The following is a 25,738-nucleotide window of genomic DNA, read 5'->3' on the forward strand; positions in this document are numbered from 1 at the left end:
CTATACTAGCTATGCAGCCGCCTCCCTCCCCCCCATAACCTGCTGCGCACGACACTGTCCACTAGGTCGCGCAAACACTCGCGCCCAAACCCCCCTCCCCCCGTTCCCCGGAGAAAAATTTGGTCAGAAAGTGGTCCCCGGGCCGGAAAAGGTGGGGGACCACTGGTGTAAGGTTCTGATACACCCAGGGCTTGTATCTCGGATACTCTGCTAGAAGAAGCAATAGCTACTAAAAATACTGCTTTCTGTGTAAGATTGGTAATCATACAGTCCGTGGTTGAAACAAACGGAGCTTTTTCCAGGAATCTTAACACCACTGGAAGATCCCACTTTGGGAATATATTCTTTCTGGGAAGCCTGATTCTTAAAACACCTCTCAGAAATTGCTGGATTAACGGTTCTCTGGCCCAGGATTTATCAGAAAATAGCGAAATAGCAGAAACTTGAGTCTTCAAAGAACTTAAACTTAACCCTAGATTTAAGCCTGTTTGCAAGAATGCCAACAAATTATTTGCGGATCTGTGGGACAGAAGTTTTCTTTCAAACTGTATTCTACGAACTTCCTCCATATATTGCAGTAAACTTTTAGTTGTTGGTTTTCTTGAACTTTGAAGAGTTGCTATTACATCATTAGAACATCCGATCTTTAATAGTTTCTCCCCTTCAGTCTCCAAGCCATTAGATGTAAGATTTCTGGATTGGGATGGAGTAGTTCGTTCTGAGAGAGTAGGTCTTCCTGAATAGGCAATTCCATCGGTGGCACCACTGACATCTGCATCGCTAGTGTGAACCAAGGACGTCTTGGCCGATATGGAAGTATAGCAATCATCTCTGTGGTCTCTGAGGTTAATCTCCGAAGGAATCTGGCTATCAACGGGATTGGCGGAAAAGCATACGCCAAAGTCGGCCATGATTGGACTAGGGCATCTATGCCCGTCGAGTCTTTGAACGGGAATCTGGAGTAGAACTTCTTGATCTTGTTGTTCTTGTCCGTTGCAAAGAGGTCTATCTGCGGCTGACTCCACATCTGCGTAAGATTGAGGTATACCGCTTCCTTCAACGACCACTCTAGATGGCTTACTGCTTTGCAAGACAGCATATCCGCTACAGTATTCTGTTTACCTGGGATATAGTAGGCCCTCAGATCTTTCAGATTGTATTCCGCCCAAAGCATTATAGGTGATAGGATTTTTAATAATGTCAGACTCCGAATCCCTCCTTGTTTTTGGAGATAGGCCACCACTGTCTTGTTGTCTGACTGTACACAAACAGTCTGTTGATAAATTTTCCATTTGAAAACTTTGAATGCTTGCAACACGGCTTGTAATTCGAGGACATTCGATACTGTATCTGCTTCCTGACACCAAGTCCCCTGTGCTGCGTGCCCTTCGCATACCGCACCCCAACCAGTTAGGGATGCATCGGTCGTCGGCAAAATCCAACGCTGGGGAAGTAGAGAATAAGAGTTCATTAAATTGTGTTTCTCCAGACACCAATGAAGCGACAACTTCATCTGATGTGTTACTACTATTGTCTGATGATAATCTGACTTCCTCCATTATGATAGGAAATTGTACTGGATCGGTCGGATATGCCACCGGCTCCACTTGACTAATTGTATAGTGGACGTTAAGTTCCCCAGCAGATGCAGACATTGTCTTGCCGTACATAGGGACTGAGTCCGAAACGTCGCCACTGACTGAATTAGTGCTTCCATTTTTTCTGCTGGAAGAGAGACCGTGTTGTTGTAGGTGTTGAACAGAGCCCCTAGATATATTAGTGATCTTGTCGGTGTTAACTGGCTCTTGTCTTGGTTTATTAACCACCCGAACATTTCCAAGGTTTGCAGAACAATTCCACGGTCTTGAACAATCTGATGTTGTGATTGTGCTTACAGTAGAAGATCGTCCAGGTAGTTGAACAAACGGATTCCTCTTTCTCTCAGTATAGCTATTACTGCCTGCAGAATTTTTGAGAATGTCCGTGGTGATGTAGACAGGCCTAAAGGCAGTGGTACAAACTAAAGATGAGATTGGCCAATTGTCAATCGTAGAAACTTTTGATACTACTTGTGGATTGGTACGTGAAAGTACGCATTGCGTAAATCCACTGACGACATCCAATCGTTTGGTTGTACCGCTGCAATTATCGTTTGAAGTGACTCCATTTTGAATTTTTCGAGATGTATAAACTTTTTTTAGACGTCTTAAATCGATCACTGGCCTCCATTCCCCTGACTTTTTGTGAACTAGAAATATAGGAGAGTATACTCCCTTGAATCTGTCGTAGTGCGGGACTTCGCAGACCACTTCTTGTAACAAAAGCTTTGTTTTGAACTCCATCAATATGGACATCTTGTCTTTTGACATAGGGAGTCTTGTTGGCATAAACATATTCGGAGGTCGGGTTTTGAATGGGCAGGTGTGACCTTCCGCCACTGTTCTGATTACCCATTGATCTCGAACATGATCCTTCCAAACTTGCATGTATCGTTTTAATCGACCCCCCACCGGACAAGCTTGGGATTGGACACCATCAAAAAGATTTATTTGCTTGCTGTTGAGGTGTTGTAGTTGTCTTGGTGAATCTAGACGTGTTTGGCTGAGACACCTTCCAATTCCTGCGGAATTCCCATCCAGGTTTGTAAGTTCTGACGTCTTTAAACTTTTGTTGCGTCTGATATCTTTGAAAAAAATGTTGCCTTTGTCTTCCTATCTTGTGGGATTAAAGTGGACTTCCCACCCGTCACTCTTTTAATGGCCTCCTCCAACTTTGGTCCAAACAAATTATTTCCGTCAAAGGCTATTTTGCACCAGTTTTGTTTTGAAAGACCATCCGCTGACCAGGGCTTTAGCCAGAGAGCTCGTCTGGCTGTAACAGAGAACAATATGGTTCTTAAAGAGGCTCTGATGATATCAATGGAAGCTTCTCCAACATAACCCGACGCAATCTTGATATCTTGTATTGCACCTTAGATATCTTCTTTAGTCCCATTGTTTTGGATTAAATCCTCAATGTTCTTGGCCCATGTCTTTAGTGCCTTAGAAACAGAGGTCAATGCAATTGCTGGTTTACATGTTCCTGCAGTTAGAAAGTAAATTTTCTTCAAATCATTATCTATGCGCTTATCTAAACTTTCTTTGAAAGTCACTGAATCTTCCAATGGTAAAGTAAGATGTTTCACCAAGTTTGAAATGGAAGCATCCACTATAGGACAGGAAGTCAGATACTGGGCCTCGTCTTCAGGGATTGGATAAAGCTTGGATAAACGATTTTGCATAGACTTTTTTGTCTGGTCGATCCCACTCGTCTGTTATTAACGCCTTAATTTCCTCCATGAGGGGAAAATGCGATTCTTTCTTCTTCAAATGTGGATAGTATTTTTTAACCTTTTGAGGCTTTTCAACCACTTCTTCACATTCTATGGCTGCTTTTACAGCCAATATTAATGGCTCAACCAAAGCAAAATCGAAATTAGAAGATATTTCTTCCTCTACAATCTCTTCTTCGATCTTCTCATCTTGTGCATTGGAAGGTATGGTAACCTCTTCAGTAGGTGCAGTAGTAGCAGCAGAGACTTGAGGAATTTGAACTGCTTGTCTCTGTGTGGATAACTGTTCACTCACAGCCTGTCTGATGATTGCTAAGATATCATCGTTATTAATGACTGATTGCACAGTTCTGGATTGATCTCGTTGTGACAGCTCCCGAGGTGAGTCACGCCTCCCTGACCGTGATCTGGATCTTCTCAAATCTCGTCTGGAATAAGAAGGTCTTGAGTCTTCGTAATAGTAATATCTACTTGGACTTCTGTATCTAGTTGGAGAGCGTGAATATCTTCTTGAGCGTGATCGGTCACATTGACGAGATCTGCATGGGCTAATACAGAATATCAGTATTAGTACTAATATGATTAGCAGAGCAATTATGCCCCTCTTTTTTTTTTTTCTTTTCTCAGTTTACCTTTTAGACTGTCTCTGACTCTTTTTCTTCCCCATCACAAAAATTTGCAAGGCACAGTGCACAAGAAAAAAAACAACTAAAAAGAGAGAAAAAAAGAAAGAAAGTTACATATACAAATGCAGCCACAGGAGGGCAGCAGAACCTGTGAAAGGACACTTACAAGCTTTCAAGCTGTAAAGGTTTCCAGGAAGGTGAAAATATGACAGTATCTTTCCAGGATTATTGTTGCTGCTGCTGCTGCTGCTGCTGCTGCTGCTGCTGCTGCTGCTGCTGCTGCTGCTGCTGCTGCTGCTGCTGCTGCTGCTGCTGCTGCTGCTGCTGCTGCTGCTGCTGCTGCTGCTGCTGCTGCTGCTGCTGCTGCTGCTGCTGCTGCTGCTGCTGCTGCTGCTGCTGCTGCTGCTTGCCTTTCCCCCACGCTGCCTGTGCGAAACTGAGCCAAATCGCTGCTTACAGCGTTGCCTTTTATAGGCTACAGCCAATTAACAGTGACATCGTCACTGCCCTAAAGCAAGATGGCCGCCACTGCCTCTTGCCTTAGCCCAGCAATCAATCCACTCACTGAGTAGAGCTGACATCATTTCCGGAAGTTCAGCAACAACACGGAAGTAACATGCTGCAGGGGAGAATGAAAAGAAGCCAGAGAAATACCTGAGACTACAGGGTAAGGAAGAGAATAAACTGTGCGAAAAAATGTATAAGCAATGTTAGCATCAAAATGCCCATAAGCCACAGAGGACTGGGGGAAAAAGAGTCAGGGGTAATAGCAACATTTAGCTGCATATACCAAACCATGTATCCCACGACTTCCCCACTTTGGCTCCTTTACATACCTATGTGAGGACTTCCCACAGGAAAGGGGCAAAAACCTGCAGGGCAATAAAAATTGGAAAAGAAATAATCAGGGCCGTTTCTAGCCCCGTTCAGCAGGTTCTGCTGAACGGGGCGCCGATGAGAGACAGATTGGGGGGCGCCAGGCAGAAGGAGAAGGATGTGACGTCACCAGGTGAGGTGCGTGCAGGTATGGCTTGTGCTATGGGCGCCATACCTGCCACCAGCCGCTGCCGCCATTGCCTGCGCCCCCCTCTCGCAATAATCCTATCAGTCAGTGCCGCCCCCGCCGCCTGAACATCCTCGTTATTGCAGGCATCAGCGCATAAGCAGTGTCAGAAGGACGCACGCTACTCGCGCACAGTGTACTCCACATGCGGAAGGGACTAATGACGTCACTTCCGCATGTGGAGTACTCTGGGCGCGAGTAGCGTGCGTGCCTTCTGTCACTGCTTACGCGCTGATGCCTGCAGTAACGTGGATGTTCAAGCGGCGGGGGCGGCACTGACTGATCGGATTCATCAGCGGAGGACTGGTCGCCGCAGATCTGAGGTCTGTAACCCCCAATCAGCACCCAGCCCCCCCAGCAAGCCTGCACCCAGCCCCCCCCCAGCAAGCCTGCACCCAGTCAGCACCCACCCCCCAGCAAGCCAGCCCCCCAGCAAGCCTGCACCCAGCCCCCCTAGAAAGCCGGCACCCAGTCAGCACCCAGCCCCCCCAGAAAGCCTGCACCCAGCCCCCCCCCAGCAAGCCTGCACCCAGTCAGCACCCACCCCCCCCAGCAAGCCTGCACCCAGCCCCCCAGCAAGCCTGCACCCAGTCAGCACCCAGCCCTCCCAGCAAGCCTGCACCCAGTCAGCACCCAGCCCCCCCAGCAAGCCTGCACCCAGTCAACACCCAGCCCCCCCCCCCCCAGCAAGCCTGCACCCAGTCAGCACCCACCCCCCAGCAAGCCTGCACCCAGCAAGCCTGCACCCAGTCAGCACCCAGCCCTCCCAGCAAGCCTGCACCCAGTCAGCACCCAGCCCCCCCAGCAAGCCTGCACCCAGTCAACACCCAGCCCCCCCCCAGCAAGCCTGCACCCAGTCAGCACCCACCCCCCAGCAAGCCTGCACCCAGTCAGCACCCAGCAAGCCTGCACCCAGTCAGCACCCAGCCCCCCCAGCAAGCCTGCACCCAGCCCCCCAGCAAGCCTGCACCCAGTCAGCACCCAGCCCCCCCAGCAAGCCTGCACCCAGTCAACACCCAGCCCCCCCCAGCAAGCCTGCACCCAGCCCCCCCCAGCAAGCCTGCACCCAGCAAGCCTGCACCCAGCCCTCCCAGCAAGCCTGCACCCAGTCAGCACCCAGCCCCCAGCAAGCCTGCACCCAGTCAGCACTCAGCCCCCCAGCAAGCCTGCACCCAGTCAGCACCCAGCCCCCTAGCAAGCCTGCACCCAGTCAGCCCCACAGCAAGCCTGCACCCAGTCAGCACCCAGCAAGCCTGCACCCAGTCAACACCCAGCCCCCCCCCCCCCAGCAAGCCTGCACCCAGTCAGCACCCACCCCCCAGCAAGCCTGCACCCAGTCAGCACCCAGCAAGCCTGCACCCAGTCAGCACCCAGCCCCCCCAGCAAGCCTGCACCCAGTCAGCACCCAGCACCCCCAGCAAGCCTGCACCCAGTCAACACCCAGCCCCCCCCCAGCAAGCCTGCACCCAGCCCCCCCCAGCAAGCCTGCACCCAGCCCCCCAGCAAGCCTGCACCCAGCCCTCCCAGCAAGCCTGCACCCAGTCAGCACCCAGCCCCCAGCAAGCCTGCTCCCAGTCAGCACTCAGCCCCCCAGCAAGCCTGCACCCAGTCAGCACCCAGCCCCCCAGCAAGCCTGCACCCAGTCAGCCCCACAGCAAGCCTGCACCCAGTCAGCACCCAGCCCCCTCCCCCCCCCCAGCAAGCCTGCACCCAGCCTCCCCCCAGCAAGCCTGCACCCAGCCCCCCCAGCAAGCCAGCACCCTGCGCTAGGCAGCAGTCTGCCCCCAGGCAGCACCCTACCCCAGCATGCACTATGCCTCAGGCAGCCAGCATCCTACTCTAGGCAGCTCCCTGCCACAGCCAGCTCCCTGCCGACAGCCCTCAGCAAGCACCCTGCGCCAAGCCAGCAATTAGGGGACAGCTATGGCTACCTAATATCATGGGGATACATCTTGCAAGCTAATACTAATACTGTATATGTGCACGTGGCTACTTAATTATTTTATCGGGGGAACATGGCTAGTTAATTTGTTTATGCAGGGCAAACTTGGCTACTTAATCATTTTATCTTGACGCACCTGCCTATGTAATTTGTTTGTTTGAGACACCTGGCTGTTTCATTATTTTATTTGGTGGTGTGTAACTACTTCACTATTTTATCTCGATGATTGTGACAACTTTATTTTTATTGTGCGGCACATGTCTACTTATTTTATCTGGAGGCATGGAAGTATTTGATCATTTTATCTGGAGGCATGGAAGTATTTGATCATTTTATCTGGAGGCATGGAAGTATTTGATTATTTTATCTGGAAGCAGGGAACTTATTAATTATTTTATCTGGAAGTGGGATTGCAACATGTACTGGGAGGGGGGTTGTGGGGTCAGGCCAGTGGGGGGGGGGGGGCATATTTTTTGACTCTCGAACTGGGTGAAATTTAGCCTAGAAACTGCCCTGGAAATAATACATTTACCATAGAAAAATAAAGAATAAGAGAAATAGGAAAAGATAGTATGGTCCTGGAGAGGACAGAAAAAAGAATGGTGAGTGGCCTCAGCCTCAAAAGATTTATAGATAATTGGTCCTATCAGGGTTTAGAGGGGGCGGAGCCAAACCCATTAGTATGATGCCATGGAGGCACCAGGGAAGTGTTTTATAGTTGTAATTTTTTTATCAGTGAGGGTCACGCTGTAATCTGACCCAGTCCTGACCCAGACTGGAACTGCCACTTACATACCTGATGTTTAATTTTTTTCAGACAGAGAAACAAAAAAGGAACACAGCCTAGTTATTTGTGTGCTAGGCACTGTACATATTTAATTATACAGGAGGTAAATACGCTCCTCATGTAAATAATCAAATCTAATAATAATACACAACCCACTGTATCGCAGAAAGGCGTCAATACTGGATCGCTATATGAAGGGCTGATAACCCCAAAAACATATGAATTTATGCATAAGCGATCAACAGATATAATACTTATAGTCACTCAGTCCAGACCACAAGTTCAGCTCAATCCTCCACGCCAAACGATTTCACCATTGATGATCCACGTAGATGGGAGAAAAAACAGAAATGGCATATAGTGAAGTCCTGTTTGGCAATTTTCCAGCAGTATAAAACAAGTTCTACAAATTCCCATGTGAGTGTCACTCGGTGCGCCACGCAGCCTTTCCTCCACCAACTAATAAAACCGATTGCGCTCACCAGAAATGATTGCTGACCCATCACAGACCGCAATATACGCTCAATCATATCCACATCGACGATCATCCAGTTAGCCTCTTCTATATGTCCTGTTTCTCAGAATCCCATATCGGCATGTATAGGGGGATAAATACAAACAGCATATAGTGTAACACCATCAAGGTTCACCACATAGACCACCACTGTGCAGCGTGCTCTGGATGCACTCAACCAGTAATGTTCAGATGATCCCTTTAGACCCAGCACAACCACACAAATGCGCTCACCAGATATAATTGCTGACCCCTCACAGGCCAGCTAACATAGCTCGTGCATCACGTTGGGCTTTGGTTGCCTTCAACAAATGTACCTTTATAAACTCAAAACAGGGCCCACATAGCGTAAAACCGTTTAATAAATCTTATAAATAAAAAGTATTGCACTTACAAACATCCTTAAAATATGCGCATATCTCTTAAAACAAGCTGTTCAGAACTCCTGGCGTCTCATCCCTCTCTGGCCGTAGCTCCGCCCTACCGGTTTTGTCATAGATGACTCATCAGGGGCTGTGGCTGCAGAGAAGAAAATTGAACCACACAGTCCAACCGTCTGGTGGAGGAGCTACTGAGTGAGCCGGGGAGCAGAGGAGACGGTGGAGGAGCTACTGAGTGAGCCGGGGAGCAGAGGAGACGGTGGAGGAGCTACTGAGTGAGCCGGGAAGCAGAGAAGACGGTGGAGGAGCTACTGAGTGAGCCGGGGAGCGGAGGAGACGGTGGAGGAGCTACTGAGTGAGCCGGGGAGCAGAGGAGACGGTGGAGGAGCTACTGAGTGAGCCGGGGAGCAGAGGAGACGGTGGAGGAGCTACTGAGTGAGCCGGGAAGCAGAGAAGACGGTGGAGGAGCTACTGAGTGAGCCGGGGAGCGGAGGAGACGGTGGAGAAGTTACTGAGCAAGCCGGAGAGCGGAGGAGACGGTGGAGGAGCTACTGAGCGAGCCAGGGAGCGGAGGAGAAGTTACTAAGCGAGCCGGAGAGTGGAGGAGAAGTTACTAAGCGAGCCGGAGAGTGGAGGAGAAGTTACTAAGCGAGCAGGGGAGACGGTGGAGGACCTACTGAGCAAACCGGGGAGCGGAGGAGACTGTGGAGGAGCTACTGAGCGAGCCGGGGAGCGGAGGAGATGGTCGAGAAGTTACTGAGTGAGGAGGAAACAGCGGACAATCAGATGAACAGCGTGGGCAGTTGGAGGCGGTCTGTCATTATCCCCAAACCTGCACTCTACTTGTATGTCTGCAATAGATATACATAGAACCTGTATGAGTTTTTAATCTATATTTTAAGTGGCGGAATAAAACTTTTTAAGAAGGTATCAGAGCAACCGATGCAGAGGGGAGTAGCTGAGCCCAGACAGGCTGGAAATGTAAAACGCACGCATATGATCATTTTGTATAATTTAAGGAGGTGACTGGATCTACAAGCGATGTGGCAGTGGTGAATGTTATGTGCTCATAGAAGTGTATCTGGCTGGCTGGTGGAGTGGCAAACCAGATTGGCAGTAAGAGTGTTTGGACTGTATTTAGTCCTTGTGTACATAACTTTGGTTTTTGGTTCTGCCAGTCCTGTCAGTTTCACCAGTCAGCCAGTCCTGTTAGTCACACCAGTCCCTCCTGTACTTCCGGTCCACCATGCCAGTTTCTCCTGTCTAATCATCCTACTAGTCCCTCTTTTTCAGTCCATCCTGCCAGTCCTTCAAATCCATCCTGTCAGACTCTCCTGTCCTGCCAGTGCATCTTATCCCAACTGCCCAGGCATGCATCCAGCCAGCCCTTCTTGTACAGTCTTTACTGCCAGTTTCTCCAGTCTGTCCTACACAGCTGGGTTTACCCAACTGTTCTTCTCATCACTGGTATGACAATCCCAAAACACCTGAACATTATCTGGTTTGAATGAACAAATGAGTGACATTATTAGGCCTGCAACAATCCCCAAATAACATAAGGAGGCCTTTATGTAGACCCAAATAACATAATGAGAAAGCATGTCTACCCCACATATCGAAATGAGGCACCATATAACATGGCATGTCCCTCTGCATAAAAAGTAGTATGTACTCCCAAATAACATACCAAGGCACAATGTGACCCCCAACATAATTAGACCTATATATCCACCTAAACCATGAGGCAGTATAGACCCCTAAATTTATATTATGAGACAACCGTGAAACCCAACCTGCACAAAAAAGACAAGCAGGACTTACCCACAAATAATAGGACACATATACCCCACACCCAATTTAGCATAAATAGCTTAACAAGGCAGTATGCACATTACAAGTAACTTGACAAAACAGCAAGCATTCCATATAAAGCCAATCCAATAACATAAAATGACACAGAACACAGTTGTTGGCCTGCTCTCATCTGCCCAGGTCCCCGCCCCTCGCATCACATGACTGATATGACGCCCGCTATGGGGAGCAGGAAAGACGAGTGGGAAGAATCTGTGGACAGGCGCGGGTAGGAGGTACAGATCCACGCCGCTCGGTGGCGGATACGGGAGGGGGTGGGATCTGTCAAGGAGCTCCTCCCCCCCCCCCCCTTCCCCACAGGACTGCGATGGATCGGGGGCACCTTGCGTCGCCACGACTCGGGTTCCCTGATCCAAAAGTCAGAGCAGCCTCAGTGACAGCTCTGCAAGCGATCAGTGTGTGATAGTGACCTGAACACTTGTCAGTTGGGATCGAGTGACCCAATTTTCCCACTAGGAGATTCCAGTATGGTGGATCTCCTATCTTTGCTCGCTCTTGTTTGTGTTAAAGGAATACTATTGATTCACATATTTTTTTCAATTGACATAGGAATTGTTTGGGAAGTGCTGCTAAGTACTGGTGTACACATTTTAGTAGCAACTTCTTTGTTTACTGTTATCAAAATACATTCAAACTTTACTGAACTGAAGGCTGACTGAGCCATGAGGAGAGGGGAAATTCCCCTCACACTTGATCAGTTAGCTCTATGTGTAGCTCTGTGTGTGACAGAGACGAGAGCTCCCAACAGCTGCAGATCCTGTGTCCTGTGTTTCTGACTGACCTGTCTGAAGAGAGCAGAGGAATTGTCACAGCTTTTTCATATTGTTTTTGCTTTCAGAGTTTGATATGTTTGATATTTGCTTTCTGTAGTCTGATATGCAACTCTGGCTGTGCATTGAAGCAGACACCCCTTCTGCAATTGATTTGTCCCAATATAGCTAAATCCTACCCTCAATAAATTACAGCTTTTGCCTCTGATATTTAACATGAAAAGTAGGAAAATGTTTACACAGCTACTTAGACATTATTTGTACATTGTCATTTCAGAACACTTGGGTATCGATAGTATTCCTTTAAAGTGGCCTGAACACAACATTATTCTGCTGAATCACTTCAAACTAGTTAGAAACATAGTTTTTTGTTGCTTCAATATGAAGCAACAAAAAACAAGTCTTAAAGGGAACCTAAAGTAACTTTAAAAAAAAAAAGTTTTACTTACTTGGGGCTTCTACCAGCCCCCCTACAGCCATCCTGTGCCCACACTGATCCTCAACGATCCTCCGGTCCCTGTAATTTTCATTTTAGCTGACTTGCAAGTCGATGTCCTCGTTTGCGCTCTCATCGCAGTGACCTGCGCAATGCAAAAAAATCTACTGCGCATGTTGCTCCCAGTAACGGGAGCGCAAACAAGAATGCGCGTGGCTTGTGCCGCATAGGCGCAGTGGCATCGACAGGCTTAGTCAGGGGAAAATGACAATGAGACGCAGCGCGGGATAGGACGGCTCAGGGGGCTGGTAGAAGCCCCAGGTAAGTGAAACTTTTAGTTTAGGTACCCTTTAAAATGCTGTAATGCAAGCAAAATAGCTTTACATTACAAAACCGAGACAGGAGCAGTTTTGTGATACTTGCTAGCGTTGATCAGAAATTAAGCTTTCCGATTCTGACAAAATTCTTCTTTACGATAAGTGTCTTTCAAAATTCCGATTTTCGCTGAATGGTAATTTGTTTTCGTCAATAAAGATAGTTGATTGTAAAAAATAATAAATTGCAGAATCTATTTTGTGCACAGCTATTATGCAGAAACCGCATTTCAAATTCAGAGCCACAGTAAACGTCTGCATTCTCTGATTGGCCTAATACTTCTGAACGCTTCTGATTAGCCTAAACTTTCCGCTGAAAAATTCAGCATTTTGAGATTGGCCTAATATTTCTGAAGTCTTCTGATTAGCCCAAAAAAATACTATGGTAATCTGATTGCCGCCGAAAAATTCTGCATTCTCCGATTGTTGTAAACTTTCAGAGGAAAAATGCTACATTCTGTGATTGGTCCAATGCTTCCAATGCTTTTGTGATTGGCCTACATTTTCCGAGTTGTGGTTATGCAGCATTTCCGCTTAATACTTAATTTCGGATTGTAATTCTGTGGTAATCGGAAGCTCATCCTTAATGATTGCATGCACACAGGACCTGGTGTGCCTGTGTGCATGCCCCAACTGTGGTCTTATAACCAAGGTCAGGGGTGCGTACATGTTTGTGCATTGTCACGTCAAGCTTTGCACTTGTGTGGGAGTTACTGCAGGTATTGCATGACAAATAGTCTAACTCTGGGCTATAAAAGTCCTCCTAGGGGCACTTGATGCTATTAATACTTGACTGTTTGTTGCCTTGAGCTACAGACTAACCAGCAAGCTCATGGTGACCCAGAACTCATTGGAGTGTGTAAGGGACTACAATGGTCCTAAAAGCCCCCTTACTAAGATGTTAAGAAAAACAAAAGTTTGATTTCTTAAAACAGAAAGAATTTGCGATTATTCAGGTTGGAGTGAGCTTGAGATGTCTCCCAGTGCATCACTGCTGAATATATGCAAATTAACCATTGTTACCCTTAGAAGCTAAACACACCTCCAGAACCGCTGGAATGCAATGATGTGTCAGCTTGTTAATTTGTACAGAGCCATAACAATCCAACATGCATACAGACTGTTTCAGATTGTTTGATCCTCATCAGTGCATGGCATGGATTATTTTGGCTCTATGCAGTAGGGCTTGTAAAACTGAGAGGAACTGACTAACCAGCAAGCTCATGGTGACCCAGAACTTGCCTTGAGCTAGTATGATTTAGGTGACCCAGCAGCAAAGTGTATAAGGAACAGCACTCCAATCACAGCACCCTCTACACCTTGAAGTGTTGTTATTGGCCAAATAGTGTGGGCATATTTATTACACAAGCTTTTCGAAAACTTCTAGGGAGGTATCCGAAAACTAGGAGGTTCTAGAGGTTGCTGTCCACTCAATCACATTAGCAGAATTAATCTATGAGGTTTCCTGCTGGGTCACCTAAACCTTTATTGTGCCATTGCCTTTGTGAATTAGTACTTTCTGATACCTGTTATGACCTGACCTAGCTAAGTATTCTTGATATGTGGGGTAGTCACAGGGGTTGCAACCTGATGGTCATGGTTTGCAAAAAATGTTGCCTGCTGGGTCGTAGCAGTCTTTCCTACTTTTTATAGAATTGCATCTATAAATGCTTTATTACAAACAGACCAGGAAGGAACTAGACAGGAACTGATGAGATTCTGAAGCGCTTTAGGTGCAGTGCTGGTGACAAAGAGTTTAATGTTCAGTACCAAAGAGGAGATGGGCAGGGTTAGCTCCCTGATCACTGTGAAAGACTGGCTGGTCTCCACTCCAGTCTCCTAACTGACTACCTCATGTGCATCATGATGAGATGGTGGAGGAGGAGTCATTACAGTTTACAGACTATTATTCAGTCAAAACAAGCATCTGACATTCATTCATGAAGTCAGTTTTGCAAGCCCAGCAACCCAAGTAATAAAAAACGAATAACGAAAAAAATGGTTTATGTTCAATACACAAAATATAGTGCATTGCACATCATGATATAGTAAACGCAATAAGCATTTTAACACATAAGACGGAACTAAGGTTTAAAACTAAGGTTAACCACTATAGTGGCGTTGTACTTATATTTACAAATCACCAACTGGATCATTCATCATTTATTTCCCCTATTTTTTTTCTTTGCCTAACTAGAGTGCATGTCTTTCACAGGTTGAACATGAATTTCTCTACACTCAGGTTGTGTATAAGGAGAACATGGGCAATGGGGGGAGTCCTTCGGCATATGGATTTAGGTTGCAGAAGGAGACTTCTGCCAATATTCAGCAGACTTCTAAGCTCCCCTGTGGATCCTCCTCTCACTGCTGAGCGGTATGGTGTGTCCCGGCTGTCATTTTCAGAGGTCACCGCTCAGGATGTCAGTCATTTCCAGACATTGCTTCCAGGTAGGGTCGTTACTGATGAAGGTGACCTGCGGTTCCACAACATTGATTGGCTGAAAACAGTGAGAGGTAAATTTTACTGTAGCTGAAAATTTCCTCATGCATGTTACAGGTGCTCTATTGAATTCATTTTCTGAGTCTCAATAGTAGGCATGCTAGTTACAAAAAAATGCATATTACAGTGTTCATGATCTTAGGTGTTAAACTTCGTATGTTTCTTTAGCAGGCAGCAGCAGTAGTAGTTGTTGCCTTACTTTTTTAGTGAAGTCCTTTATTTCTTATGACATTGAAAATAGCTTATATCTCTAGCTGAGCAATAGATCCTGTGATGGTGCCTAGAATATATTTCTTAACAAGGTCCATGCTACTACATCAGCAGATGCTGTTAGCAGATTCATTTTTACTGTGCAATATATTTGTACTCATAAGTTTGCATACCCTAGGAGGCCTTTGTATTCTTTAGAACATATGACTGACCATACCCAGAATGTTTTCTTTCATTCATTGTTACTGGTTGACCAAAGCCAGTTATTATTATCACATGATTGTGTTTTAACATAATGACAAGTGGAGGCACACAAATGGCATTGATTAGAGATTTACATACCCTTTAAGTATTGAACTGATAATATTGATAAAAACACAGGTTAATTGGATATTTATGCTGGGAATACACAATGAGATTTTTCAGCAGATTTACTGTCCGATCGATTTTCTTATCAATTTCCATTCACTTCTATGAGAAATCGATCAGAAGAACGATTGAAAATAAGATCGGACCTGTCGGAAATTATCTATTGAACCATCTATCCGCCAAAATATCTCATGGTGTATTCCCAGCATGAGGATACTTGTCCACACCTGTGACTTGTTTGCTTGTAATTGCAGTAGCCTATGTATAAAAAGTCAATGACATTCTGGACTCTTGGCAGTCACCTGCACATTTCAGCCATGGAGAAAACTAAAGAACTGTTAAAGGATCTGAGATAGAAGGGTGTTCAACTTTATAAAACGGGAGAAGGATAAAAAAGATTTGTAAAGAGTTAAGAATGCCAACCAGCAATATTCAAATACTTATAAAGGTGTGGAAATTTTGAAATGTGGATTTCAAGCCATGGTCATGTTGACCAGCAAACATCACTGCCAGTGTAATTGCCCAGGATGCAAAGAAAAAGCCACAAATGATTTCAGCTGACATCCAGGCTTCAGGGAAGGGTTGTGGATGGGTCAAGATGCACAATAAGAAGGCACTGCAAGGGAAATTGGCTGCATGATTGAGTTGCTGGAAGAAAGCCATTCATTTACCAATGTCACACAATAACCAGCTTAAATTTTGCAAAACACCACCTAGACAGGCATCAAAACCTGGGGAAAAAAAGTCAAAACAGTGCAAATCTTGAAAAGTACACCATCCCTACTGTTCAGCACGGAGGTGGATCTATAATGTTTGGGGAGAAGGGGGGGGGGGGGGGGGGGGGGGAAGCAGACCAAATCATGAAAATGTGTGTATAGTTTTATCGGGAGAATTGAAATGTTCTGCATATTAACATAGAAGCTGGTAGGGGAAAGCACTGCCCAGCAAGGCGAGATGGCAATGGCCCATGTGCAATTACCTTTTTCTCCTGAATTTTCTCCTAGTTGATATTTTTACACCTTATTATAAAATGCCTTTTAAGCCACCAGAAAGCAAGAAAATACTCAACATAATTTTGATAGTACTTTTTCACCTACTGTTCAGTACTTTTTCAGTTGAAAAGTGCTGAGAAGTTATTTTAAATAGAAGATGAAAAATGATCTCCTAGGAGAAAACTTGGGAGAAAAAGGGAATTGCATATGGGCCCAATGTGTGTTAGTAAAACATGACGGAGGAGAGCAAATGAAGGAACATTTTCTGAAAGGGGAATTTCTGTAGAATAAACAGTTCATCTCTGTTCTCTTTGAAAGCCATCTGTCCTGACATTTTTGTTATATTTTTCTGCCATATTTGAATTTGTCATTGAAATGTACATAACGCTTGTGTGACATTCAGGCATCCTTTTATTTAACTCTTTACCACCATATCATAAATTGTTTATATGTTACTATTGATGCTATTACAATGATTTTTTTAGGATGTTTATACCCTTTTCTGGAATGTAATAGAGCTATACTATATTCTTTGTGTGCTCTCCTTACAGCTGCTATTGCAGCAGCATTATAATGTTCTGTCACTAAAGTTATCCTTTTTTTTTCGCCACAATTTAATGTTACATGGTGGAGGAAATTAATTTGACTTTATTCCATTTTTCACCACACTTCTTTCCTTTTTTTTTATAGGTCATAGTAAAATTCTTCTAAAACCCCGAAATACAGAAGAAGTGTCACAAATTCTAAAGTGAGTGGTTCTTCTTTCTGTGTTATTATACAGTACACTGAACATCTTACATAATTACCCTGAACATCTTTTATTCTGTCTTACCTAGTCATATGAATATCCTGCAGTTTAAATCAATTACTGAGTACCAATAATCTAGTCACAGCTGAACTTGACAACTCCCATATGATCATCCCTTATCCCTTCCTTGTGGGCTACTGTGCTTTGTACACCCCCTAGATGGTTTTCAACTGACACTCATAAGGGTCGCAGTTGCCAAGAATCTAGCATGTGTGCGGTGGCCTGATGCATTGCTGAGACATCCTGTATCATCTTGGGTGAGCATTGTATTCCTACTTACATCTCCAGCTATCACCCCTCCTCTTATCTCCCACCTCTACAGCAACATAAAACCTTACTTGTCTGTAGGCTAGCAACGCATCTGTACAGCACTCGCCCCTGAACCATTGTCTGAGGGTTTGAGTCCTGATGCCTGCAGATGGCCCTTGTGCATGTGCAAGGCTTTAGCCTCATACACAAGTATGAGGACTGGTGCCAGAGAGGGAGCGGGACGCAATCCTTCTGGTGACATTGTGGAGCCAAGGCTGTACAGATGCATTGCAAGCCTGTAGGGTCTGTTTATTGCAGGTTGGAAGAGGGACAACAGAATGGTGAATGGGGAGAATCACAGAGCGGGCGGAATGAGTGGGGAGAACAATGCCCTCAGCCAGCACTCAGGTTAGTCAGTCCTCCAGGCTGATCGATGGTCGAGCCATCAAGGGAGGTCAGGGGCTGCGGTACTCTTGCTAGATCGACCAACAACCATCTTGTGTATGTACAAGGCTTTAGAGGGGTTCTCTGGGGGGGTTAAAAATAAAAACGGACACTTACCTGGGGCTTCTACTGCCTCACTGCAGCTGTAATGTCCCACACAATCCTCGGACGATCCTCCATTCCCCGCCACCAGTCCCGGTGTAATTGCGATCCTAGTAAGACTGCGGCCATGCCCGCGAGCGTCATCGGGAGCTGACTGCGAGGCACAGTACAAGAAAACTTCGTACTGCGCCTGCGCAGTAAGCTCCCGATGGCGCAAGTGGGAGCACACACTATTTGTCTTGGAAGACGAACAATTGACGAGTGTTGGCGGTAGGGAACTGAGGATCATAGGATAACGATGCGGGACATGACTGCTGCAGGTCCCCCCCCCCCCCCCCCTTCCCCCGAGAATGCCTTTAAGGTGAGGTGTTTAAGGTGTTGAAAAGTGATCACATTGGAGCCAGGAAGCGAGCTTGAGTGAAGTGTGTGTGTGTGTGTGTGTGTGTGTGTGTGTGTGTGTGTGTGTGTGTGTGTGCGTGTGCGTGTGCGTGTGCGTGTGTGTTAGTGTTAAAACAAACATCTGTACACACTTCTGTTTATAACAGTGAATAAAGATACATGATTATGTTACAAGGTCACATTAATTATGCTAGATAATATATTTGGTATTCTTCTGCAAAATCTCTGACATTCATACTTTGCCTTGTCTCCAGGTATTGCAATGAGAGGAATCTGGCTATTACCCCCCAAGGTGGGAACACAGGGCTAGTTGGCGGTAGTGTCCCTGTTTTTGATGAGATCCTGGTTTCCACAGCACTTATGGATCAGGTGATAAGCTTTAATGATGTCTCCGGTGAGTGATTGGATCTCTCTATTGTGTCCGAGACTTTAGTCCGACACTTTGATCTGAGTAGCCTGATGCCGTACCGGACTAGATCTGTCTGCGGTGCGGGCAGCCCAATGTACCTACATAATATTTATATTAAAAAGTGTCGGACTTAAGGTGGCCACACACCATACAATTTTTAAAATATCTGTTCAATTTAAGAATTGCAATACATTTTTCTGACTGATTGTAACATTTCAAAAATATGACCAATGTACCACACACGTATGTTCAATTTTGTCCCCAATTATGATAAAAATGATTGGAAAATCAGAGAAAATTGCTAGGGTGTGTATTAATAAACTGACAATCTAACACACACCATACAATCTTTAGAAAGATTGAAGAAAAATATCTGGCATTCCAGATCGATAAAAATCGAAGAAAACGGGAAATCCGATCGGATTTTTCAGTCGAATGAAAAAAAAAGCATTCGATTCTTTTGGGAGATACGATCGTTTTTATTGAATTGCCGTAAAATCGGATCATTATATTGTATCGTGTGTGGCCACCTTAAGTCAAAGACTTTGATCTAAAGCGGCTGACGCTGACGCCATGTCGGATTATTTCCAACAACAGTACCCTTAGCGGCAGCCATTATGCTAGATTGGAGGGTTAAAGCAAACAGATGCATTCTTAAAGAGAACCTGTACTGAGTAAAATTATTTAAAATAAACACATGAGGTAACTTCAAATGAACATTACATAGTTACCTTGCCATCAGTTCCTCTCAGAAGCTCATCATTTTTCTTCTTACAGTGATCCCTTCCAGTTCTGACAACATTTTGTCAGAACTGAAATATATCAGTTGCTGTCAGTTATATATCAGTTGCTGTCAGTTACAGCTGAGAGGAGAACTGATGTGTCCATGTTTCCCTATGGCTCAAGTGGGCAATGTTACAGTTTAACTGTGTGCTGACCAGGAAGCTGTTACAGGGTAATGGCCATTTTCAAAATGGAGGACGGAGAATTCCATTGATCACAGTGGACAAACAGGATGCAGGAGAGGGAAAATAGATTGAGGAGTAGACTACACAGGAGGTAAGTATGACTTGTGTATGTTTATTTTGCCTTTTAATCTTCAGCTCAGGTTTTCTTTAAATATATCAAGACTCTATATATGTTGGGGCCCTTTGTAGGACAGTTTTCAATATATCAAAATTAAAGCAAGCCTGATCATTTTTTTTCATTTTTGTATGAATTTCAGTAAACCTTAGTTTTAGGGCAAAATGTCACCTAAAGCAAGTAAAGTTATTTAAAATAAACACATGACGTAGCTGCAAATGAATATTACATACTAACCTCACCGCCAGTTCCTCTCAGAGGCTCACAATTTTCTTCTTACAGTGATCCCTTCCAGTTCTGACAATATTTTGTCAGAACTGAAATATCAGTTGCTGTCAGTTATATATCAGCAGCTGTCAATTACAACTGAATGTGCAAGGTAACGTCCATGTTTCCCTATGGCTCAAGTGGGTGATATTACAGTTTAACTGTGTACTGACCAGGAAGCTGTTAGGGGGTAATGGCCATTTTTAAACTGGAGGACTGAGAAATCCATTGAACACAGTGTACAAATGGGACGCAGGACAGGAGAAAGAGATTGAGTAGACTGAGTAGACTACACAGGAGGTAAGTATGACCTGTGTATGGTTATTTTGACTTTAAAGTGGACCTGAATTAAAAAAAAAGAAATGTAATACCAATTCCTCAAAATTTGATAAATATTAATACTCTAATGAAAATAAAGACCAATATTTTCCTAGATCTCTGTGTGCACCTCTGTATGTCTGTATACACACCACTTATCTTGCTAATTCCAAATAAATCCTTTGTAAAATACCTGGCCAGGATTCCTAACACTGATTACTTCCTGTACCACAGCGTGGCTGTGCTGTTGGCTGCAATCCCCCCAACAGATTTACTCTGTTCCTTCTTTCTTACAGTTTTAAGTAGATGAAAAGATGTAATCCAGAAACACCAGAAGCAGCCTTACTGTCTCAGGCTGAAATCTAACAAACCTCACAGCCGCTTTCGGTCACGTGATCAAAATTTCATGACAGGATCTTAAACGTCTTTTCATTCAAAACAGTAACATTTGAGCCCTTTGATCATAGAGCCTTTAGGTGGTGGTTTTAGCTCAGTGCTTGGAGATGAGCTATAAAAAAAGTATGACTCGGCAATAAGTCTAAATTAAGGCCCCGTTCACACTGCACGCGTTTCCAGACGCGTTTTGGAAACGCGTGCGGGAGGCCGACACGCACGACATCAGACAGTGCATAGAGTGCACTGTCTGATGTTCACACTGCATGCGTTCCGGACCTGTGCGGTCCATGAACGCATGCTGCACGCATTTTTTGCAAAAACGCGTGGCTGTCCTATTCACTCTTCAGTGATGGGATCAGCCACGCAACGCACACAAACGCGGATGGCGTGCGTTCGCATGCGTTGCGTTCCGCATGCGTGGCCATCCACGTTTGTAATGTGAACGGGGCCTTAAAGCACTAATCACTGGTAAAATTGTTGCAATCTGTCATGTCTGTCTGATTTGAATTTAATCAACATGGCTAACTTGTTTGTTAGAGTGATCATATCAGTCTCTGCTGCAAGTTGACAGAACTTAGTTTGAATGAAAAGTACTAAATTATGACAAATCAAGTTTTATAATACTGTGATAGCCAGTATAACATATATATTTATTTTGGGCAATGCATTTATTAGTTGATACAGCGGCTTGCAAAAGTATTCGGCCCCCTTGAAGTTTTCCACATTTTGTCACATTACTGCCACAAACATGAATCAATTTTATTGGAATTCCACGTGAAAGACCAATACAAAGTGGTGTACATGTGAGAAGTGGAACGAAAATCCTACATGATTCCAAACATTTTTTACAAATCAATAACTGCATAGTGGGGTGTGCGGAATTATTCAGCCCTCCTGAGTCAATACTTTGTAGAACCACCTTTTGCTGCAATTACAGCTGCCAGTCTTTTAGGGTAGGTCTCTACCAGCTTTGCACATCTAGATACTGAAATCCTTGCCCATCCTTTTTTGCAAAACAGCTCCAGCTCAGTCAGATTAGATGGACAGCGTTTGTGAACAGCAGTTTTCAGATCTTGCCACAGATTCTTGATTGGATTTAGATCTGGACTTTGACTGGGCCATTCTAGCACATGGATATGTTTTGTTTTAAACCATTCCATTGTCACCCTGGCTTTATCTTTAGGGTCGTTGTCCTGCTGGAAGGTGAACCTCCGCCCCAGTCTCAAGTCTTTTGCAGACTCCAAGAGGTTTTCTTCCAAGATTGCCCTGTATTTGGCTCCATCCATCTTCCATCCATCCATCTTCCCTGCTGAAGAGAAGGCACCCCCAGAGCATGATGCTGCCACCACCATATTTGACAGTGGGGATGGTGTGTTCTGAGTGATGTGCAGTGTTAGTTTTCTGCCACACATAGCGTTTTGCCTTTTGGCCAAAAAGTTCCACTTTGGTCTCATCCGACCAGAGCACCTTCTTCCACATGTTTGATGTGTCCCCTACATGGCTTGTGGCAAACTGCAAATGGGACTTATGCTTTTCTGTCAACAATGGCTTTCTTCTTATCACCCTTCCATAAGAGCCAACTTTGTGCAGTGCACGTCTAATAGTTGTCCTATGGACAGGTTCCTCCACCTGAGCTGTAGATCTCTGCAGCTCGTCCAGAGTCACCATGGGCCTCTTGACTGCATTTCTGATCAGCGCTCTCCTTGTTCGGCCTGTGAGTTTAGGTGGACAGCCTTGTCTTGGTAGGTTTACAGTTGTGCCATACTCCTTCCATTTCTGAATGATCGCTTGAACGGTTTACCCCGCGGGATGTTCAAGGCTTTGGAAATCTTTTTGTAGCCTAAGCCTGCTTTAAATTTCTCAATAACTTTATCCCTGACCTTTCTGGTGTGTTCTTTGGACTTCATGGTGTTGTTGCTCCCAATATTCTCTTAGACAACCTCTGAGGCCGTCTCAGAGCAGCTGTATTTGTACTGACATAAGATTACAGGTGCACTCTATTTAGTCATTAGCACTCATCAGGCAATGTCTATGGGCAATTGACTGCACTCAGACCAAAGGGGGCTGAATAATTACGCACACCCCACTTTGCAGTTATTGATTTGTAAAAAATGTTTGGAATCATGTATGATTTTCGTTCCACTTCTCAAGTGTACACCACTTTGTATTGGTCTTTCACGTGGAATGCCAATAAAATTGATTAATGTTTGTGGCAGTAATGTGACAAAATGTGGAAAACTTCAAGGGGGCCGAATACTTTTGCAAGCCACTGTATTTCACAGGAAAAGACATATCTACTTAATAACTCTATATTAATGCTGATCGTGTCTATTTCAGGGACCTTGGTGTGCCAGGCAGGCTGCATTTTGGAGTCCTTGAACAAGTACTTGACAGAACGGGGGTATACCATGCCACTAGACCTTGGTGCAAAGGGAAGCTGTCATATTGGCGGTAACCTGTCTACAAACGCTGGGGGCCTTAGACTTCTCCGCTATGGATCCCTGCGTGGGACAGTTTTAGGAGTGGAAGCAGTAAGGCATTGTAAGTTTATGTTGATATGCAGTAGTGGTGTTATAGAAGGGTTTCTTTACTGTATTACTGTTCTCTTTCCTTACCAGGCACTTCCTGATGGCTCTGTTTTGAACTGCCTGAACTCCCTGCGTAAAGACAACACAGGCTATGATCTAAAGCAGCTGTTCATTGGTTCTGAAGGAACTTTGGGAATTATAACTGCAGTCTCTATATTGTGTCCACGCAAACCCAGTGCTATCAATGTGGCATTCTTAGGTTTGTTATATTATTATTATTATTTAGCAGTGATTTTAAAGAGCATATGTTTAATCTTGTCATTAACTGTCAATCAGAGGATCTCACAATCAAATCCCAACCATAGTCATATGTCCACCATAGTCTATGGCCAATTTAGGGGGAAACCAGTTAACTTATCTGTATATTTGGGGGGATTTGGGAGGAATCAAGAGTACCCGGAGAAAATACACACAGACACGGGACAAACATGCAAACTTCATGCAGTTGGTGCCCCAGCATGCATCCATTTTATATGTATTTAGATCATTTAGAATTTTAGAAGCAAATATTTGATTTGGTTCTTATTCCATATATATTCTTTGTACCTAGGGCTTTGCCTGAATAAAAACTAAGGGGAAGGTGGGGGCGATTCTTTACAACTCAGAGATATAAACAGGCCCATAGAATTATATGGACAGTGAGATTACATGCAGAATAATTATGCAATTTATAAGATATAGTGTGAATACACCCTTAAACTCTTACACTTAAATAACTACATAACTGCCTACTGTACTGAAGAAAATGTGATGCAGCTTCAGAAATAGTCTATAGACTTAAAGAGGAACTCCAGTGAAAATAATGTACCGTATATACTCGCAAGCAAGCAGACCCGCATATAAGCCGACCCCCCAACTTTTACCCGAAAAACCAGGAAAAAATGATTGACCCTCATATAAGCCGGGGGTAGGAAATGCTGGCCGCATGATCCCCCCCCCCAGTGTGTCCCAGTATAGCTAGTATAGTGCCCAGTATGGGTAGGTAGCGCCTCAGTATAGCTAGTATAGTGCCCAGTACAGCTAGTATAGTGCCCAGTACAGCTAGTATAGTGCTCAGTATAGCTAGTATAGTGCTCAGTATAGCTAGTATAGTGCCCAGTATAGCTAGTAAAATGCCCCAGTATGGCTAGTAGCATGTAGTTAGTCCCCCCCCCCATCCCCCCCGGCCGCCGCTGCTGCTATGACCTTGCCGGCGGCTTCCAATATTCCCCTTTCCGTCTCCGCGCAGGGCGTGTAAATAGTTCACAGCAGCTCGCCCCACGGCGGCTGTTGTGTGATGACAGAGGAAGCGTAGAGAGCGGCTTCCTGTAGCGGCGATGTATCGCCGTTACTATGGGAACCGCTCTCTCTACGCTTCCTCCGTCATCACACAGCTGCCGCCGTGGAGCGAGCTGCTGTGAACTATTTACACGCCCTGCACGGAGACGGAGAGGGGAATATTGGAAGCCGCCGGTAAGGTCATAGCAGCGGCGGCCGGGGGGCGGGGGGAGCCTACGGGGACATGACTCGCAAGCAAGCCGACCCCCCAACTTTTGGCCCACTTTTGGGGGGGTCAAACATTCGGCTTGCTTGCGAGTATATACGGTAATAAAAAGTGCTTAATTTTTACAATAATTATGTATAAATGATTTAGTCAGTGTTTTACCATTGTAAAATCTTTCCTCTCCCTGATTTATATTCTGACATTTACCACATGGTGACATTTTTACTGCTGGCTTTTTTGGGAGCTCCCACAATGCAGTGAGGTTCACAGACGGGAAACTGCCAGGACCATGGTCTAGACATCAGACTGTGGGAGGGGTTTCAGCACAATATCAGCCACACAGAGCCTCCTGATGATCTGTTTGTGAAAAGGAAAAGATTTCTCATGGGATAGGGGGTATCTGCTACTGATTGGGATGAAGTTCAATTCTTGGTCGCGGTCTTGGACGGTCTGTAACTGTCAGAAATGTAGGGAATACCTGATAACCCCAGCGGCACTGCAACTGGCAACCGCTGGTGATGTATATGTTGCGGCCAAAACCAGAAATCGGCCAATTCTAGAATTGGCCGGCCGTTTCTAGAACTGGCCGATTTGACGGCGGCCAAAGTCCAAAATGCTGGGAATTTCTGACATTGGCCCACCAGTTCTAGAAACGGCCAAAGTCAGTCGGGCAAAGTCCAAAACACAGAAATCTCAGGACATCCTGGGCCCTGTCTAGCACCATGAAAGGCACTCGGAACTTCCTCTCTGCTCTGAAATACACACAACAGCATAATAATCTTTTTAAAGAAAAGCATTCCTTAGTTACAGCTGATGCAAATCCTGCAATAAATCTGTAGTGTGTCTACATCCTGCTTTCTTGGGAGCAGACATATTGTTAACATCCTATGCTTTTAAATTAGCTGCTCTGCTGTGGCAGTCAGGTGACAGGGGGAGAGATCAAATTACAGTGGTGATTAGTCACAAATGAGGGGGGATGCATTGCTGGGGGTGCTTTGCATGGTGGGGAGTCTTTGCCGGGGGGCT

At 45.2% G+C, this 25,738-nt stretch overlaps 3 protein-coding genes across 7 annotated transcripts in view; 1 reads left to right on the forward strand and 2 right to left on the reverse strand.

Moving 5' to 3' along the window:
• Positions 1–25,738, forward strand: part of D2HGDH (D-2-hydroxyglutarate dehydrogenase) — a 49,693-nt gene that overhangs the window by 16,381 nt on the left and 7,574 nt on the right. The window contains exons 1-6 of one of the 2 annotated variants that reach the window (XM_068280602.1): positions 4,525–4,624; positions 14,311–14,609; positions 16,857–16,914; positions 18,423–18,562; positions 22,979–23,172; positions 23,260–23,428. In XM_068280602.1, the coding sequence (XP_068136703.1) occupies positions 14,318–14,609; positions 16,857–16,914; positions 18,423–18,562; positions 22,979–23,172; positions 23,260–23,428 (853 nt within the window). In that variant the 5' untranslated portion in view covers positions 4,525–4,624; positions 14,311–14,317. Of the gene's footprint in view, positions 1–4,524; positions 4,625–14,310; positions 14,610–16,856; positions 16,915–18,422; positions 18,563–22,978; positions 23,173–23,259; positions 23,429–25,738 lie in introns of those variants that run through there. The other variant, XM_068280604.1, reaches the window with a different exon arrangement.
• Positions 113–4,194, reverse strand: LOC137570515 (arginine/serine-rich protein 1-like). The gene is made up of 3 exons (XM_068279196.1): positions 4,124–4,194; positions 3,964–4,039; positions 113–3,879 (listed from the first exon to the last, which is right to left on the reverse strand). Exons 2-3 carry the CDS (start codon positions 3,996–3,998, stop codon positions 3,243–3,245), a joined length of 672 nt encoding a protein of 223 aa, XP_068135297.1. The 5' UTR covers positions 3,999–4,039; positions 4,124–4,194; the 3' UTR covers positions 113–3,242.
• ING5 (inhibitor of growth family member 5) overlaps positions 14,244–25,738 on the reverse strand; it is an 85,829-nt gene continuing 74,334 nt past the window's right edge. For all 4 annotated transcript variants that reach the window (XM_068280607.1, XM_068280606.1, XM_068280608.1 and 1 more), the window contains one exon: positions 14,244–14,593. The gene's annotated coding sequence lies outside the window, so the exon portion shown is untranslated. The remainder of the gene's footprint in view (positions 14,594–25,738) is intronic.

The sequence above is a fragment of the Hyperolius riggenbachi genome, chromosome 4 (genome assembly GCF_040937935.1).
Source record: "Hyperolius riggenbachi isolate aHypRig1 chromosome 4, aHypRig1.pri, whole genome shotgun sequence".
Lineage (NCBI taxonomy): Eukaryota > Metazoa > Chordata > Amphibia > Anura > Hyperoliidae > Hyperolius > Hyperolius riggenbachi.

Bases quoted from the DNA above. Each gene is read 5' to 3' on its own strand.
- LOC137570515 (XM_068279196.1), bottom strand. From the start codon at position 3,998: ATGGGGAAGAAAAAGAGTCAGAGACAGTCTAAAAG. The intron at 3,880-3,963 runs GTAAACTGAGAA...ATTCTGTATTAG, and splicing joins AGTCAGAGACAGTCTAAAAG to CCCATGCAGATCTCGTCAAT.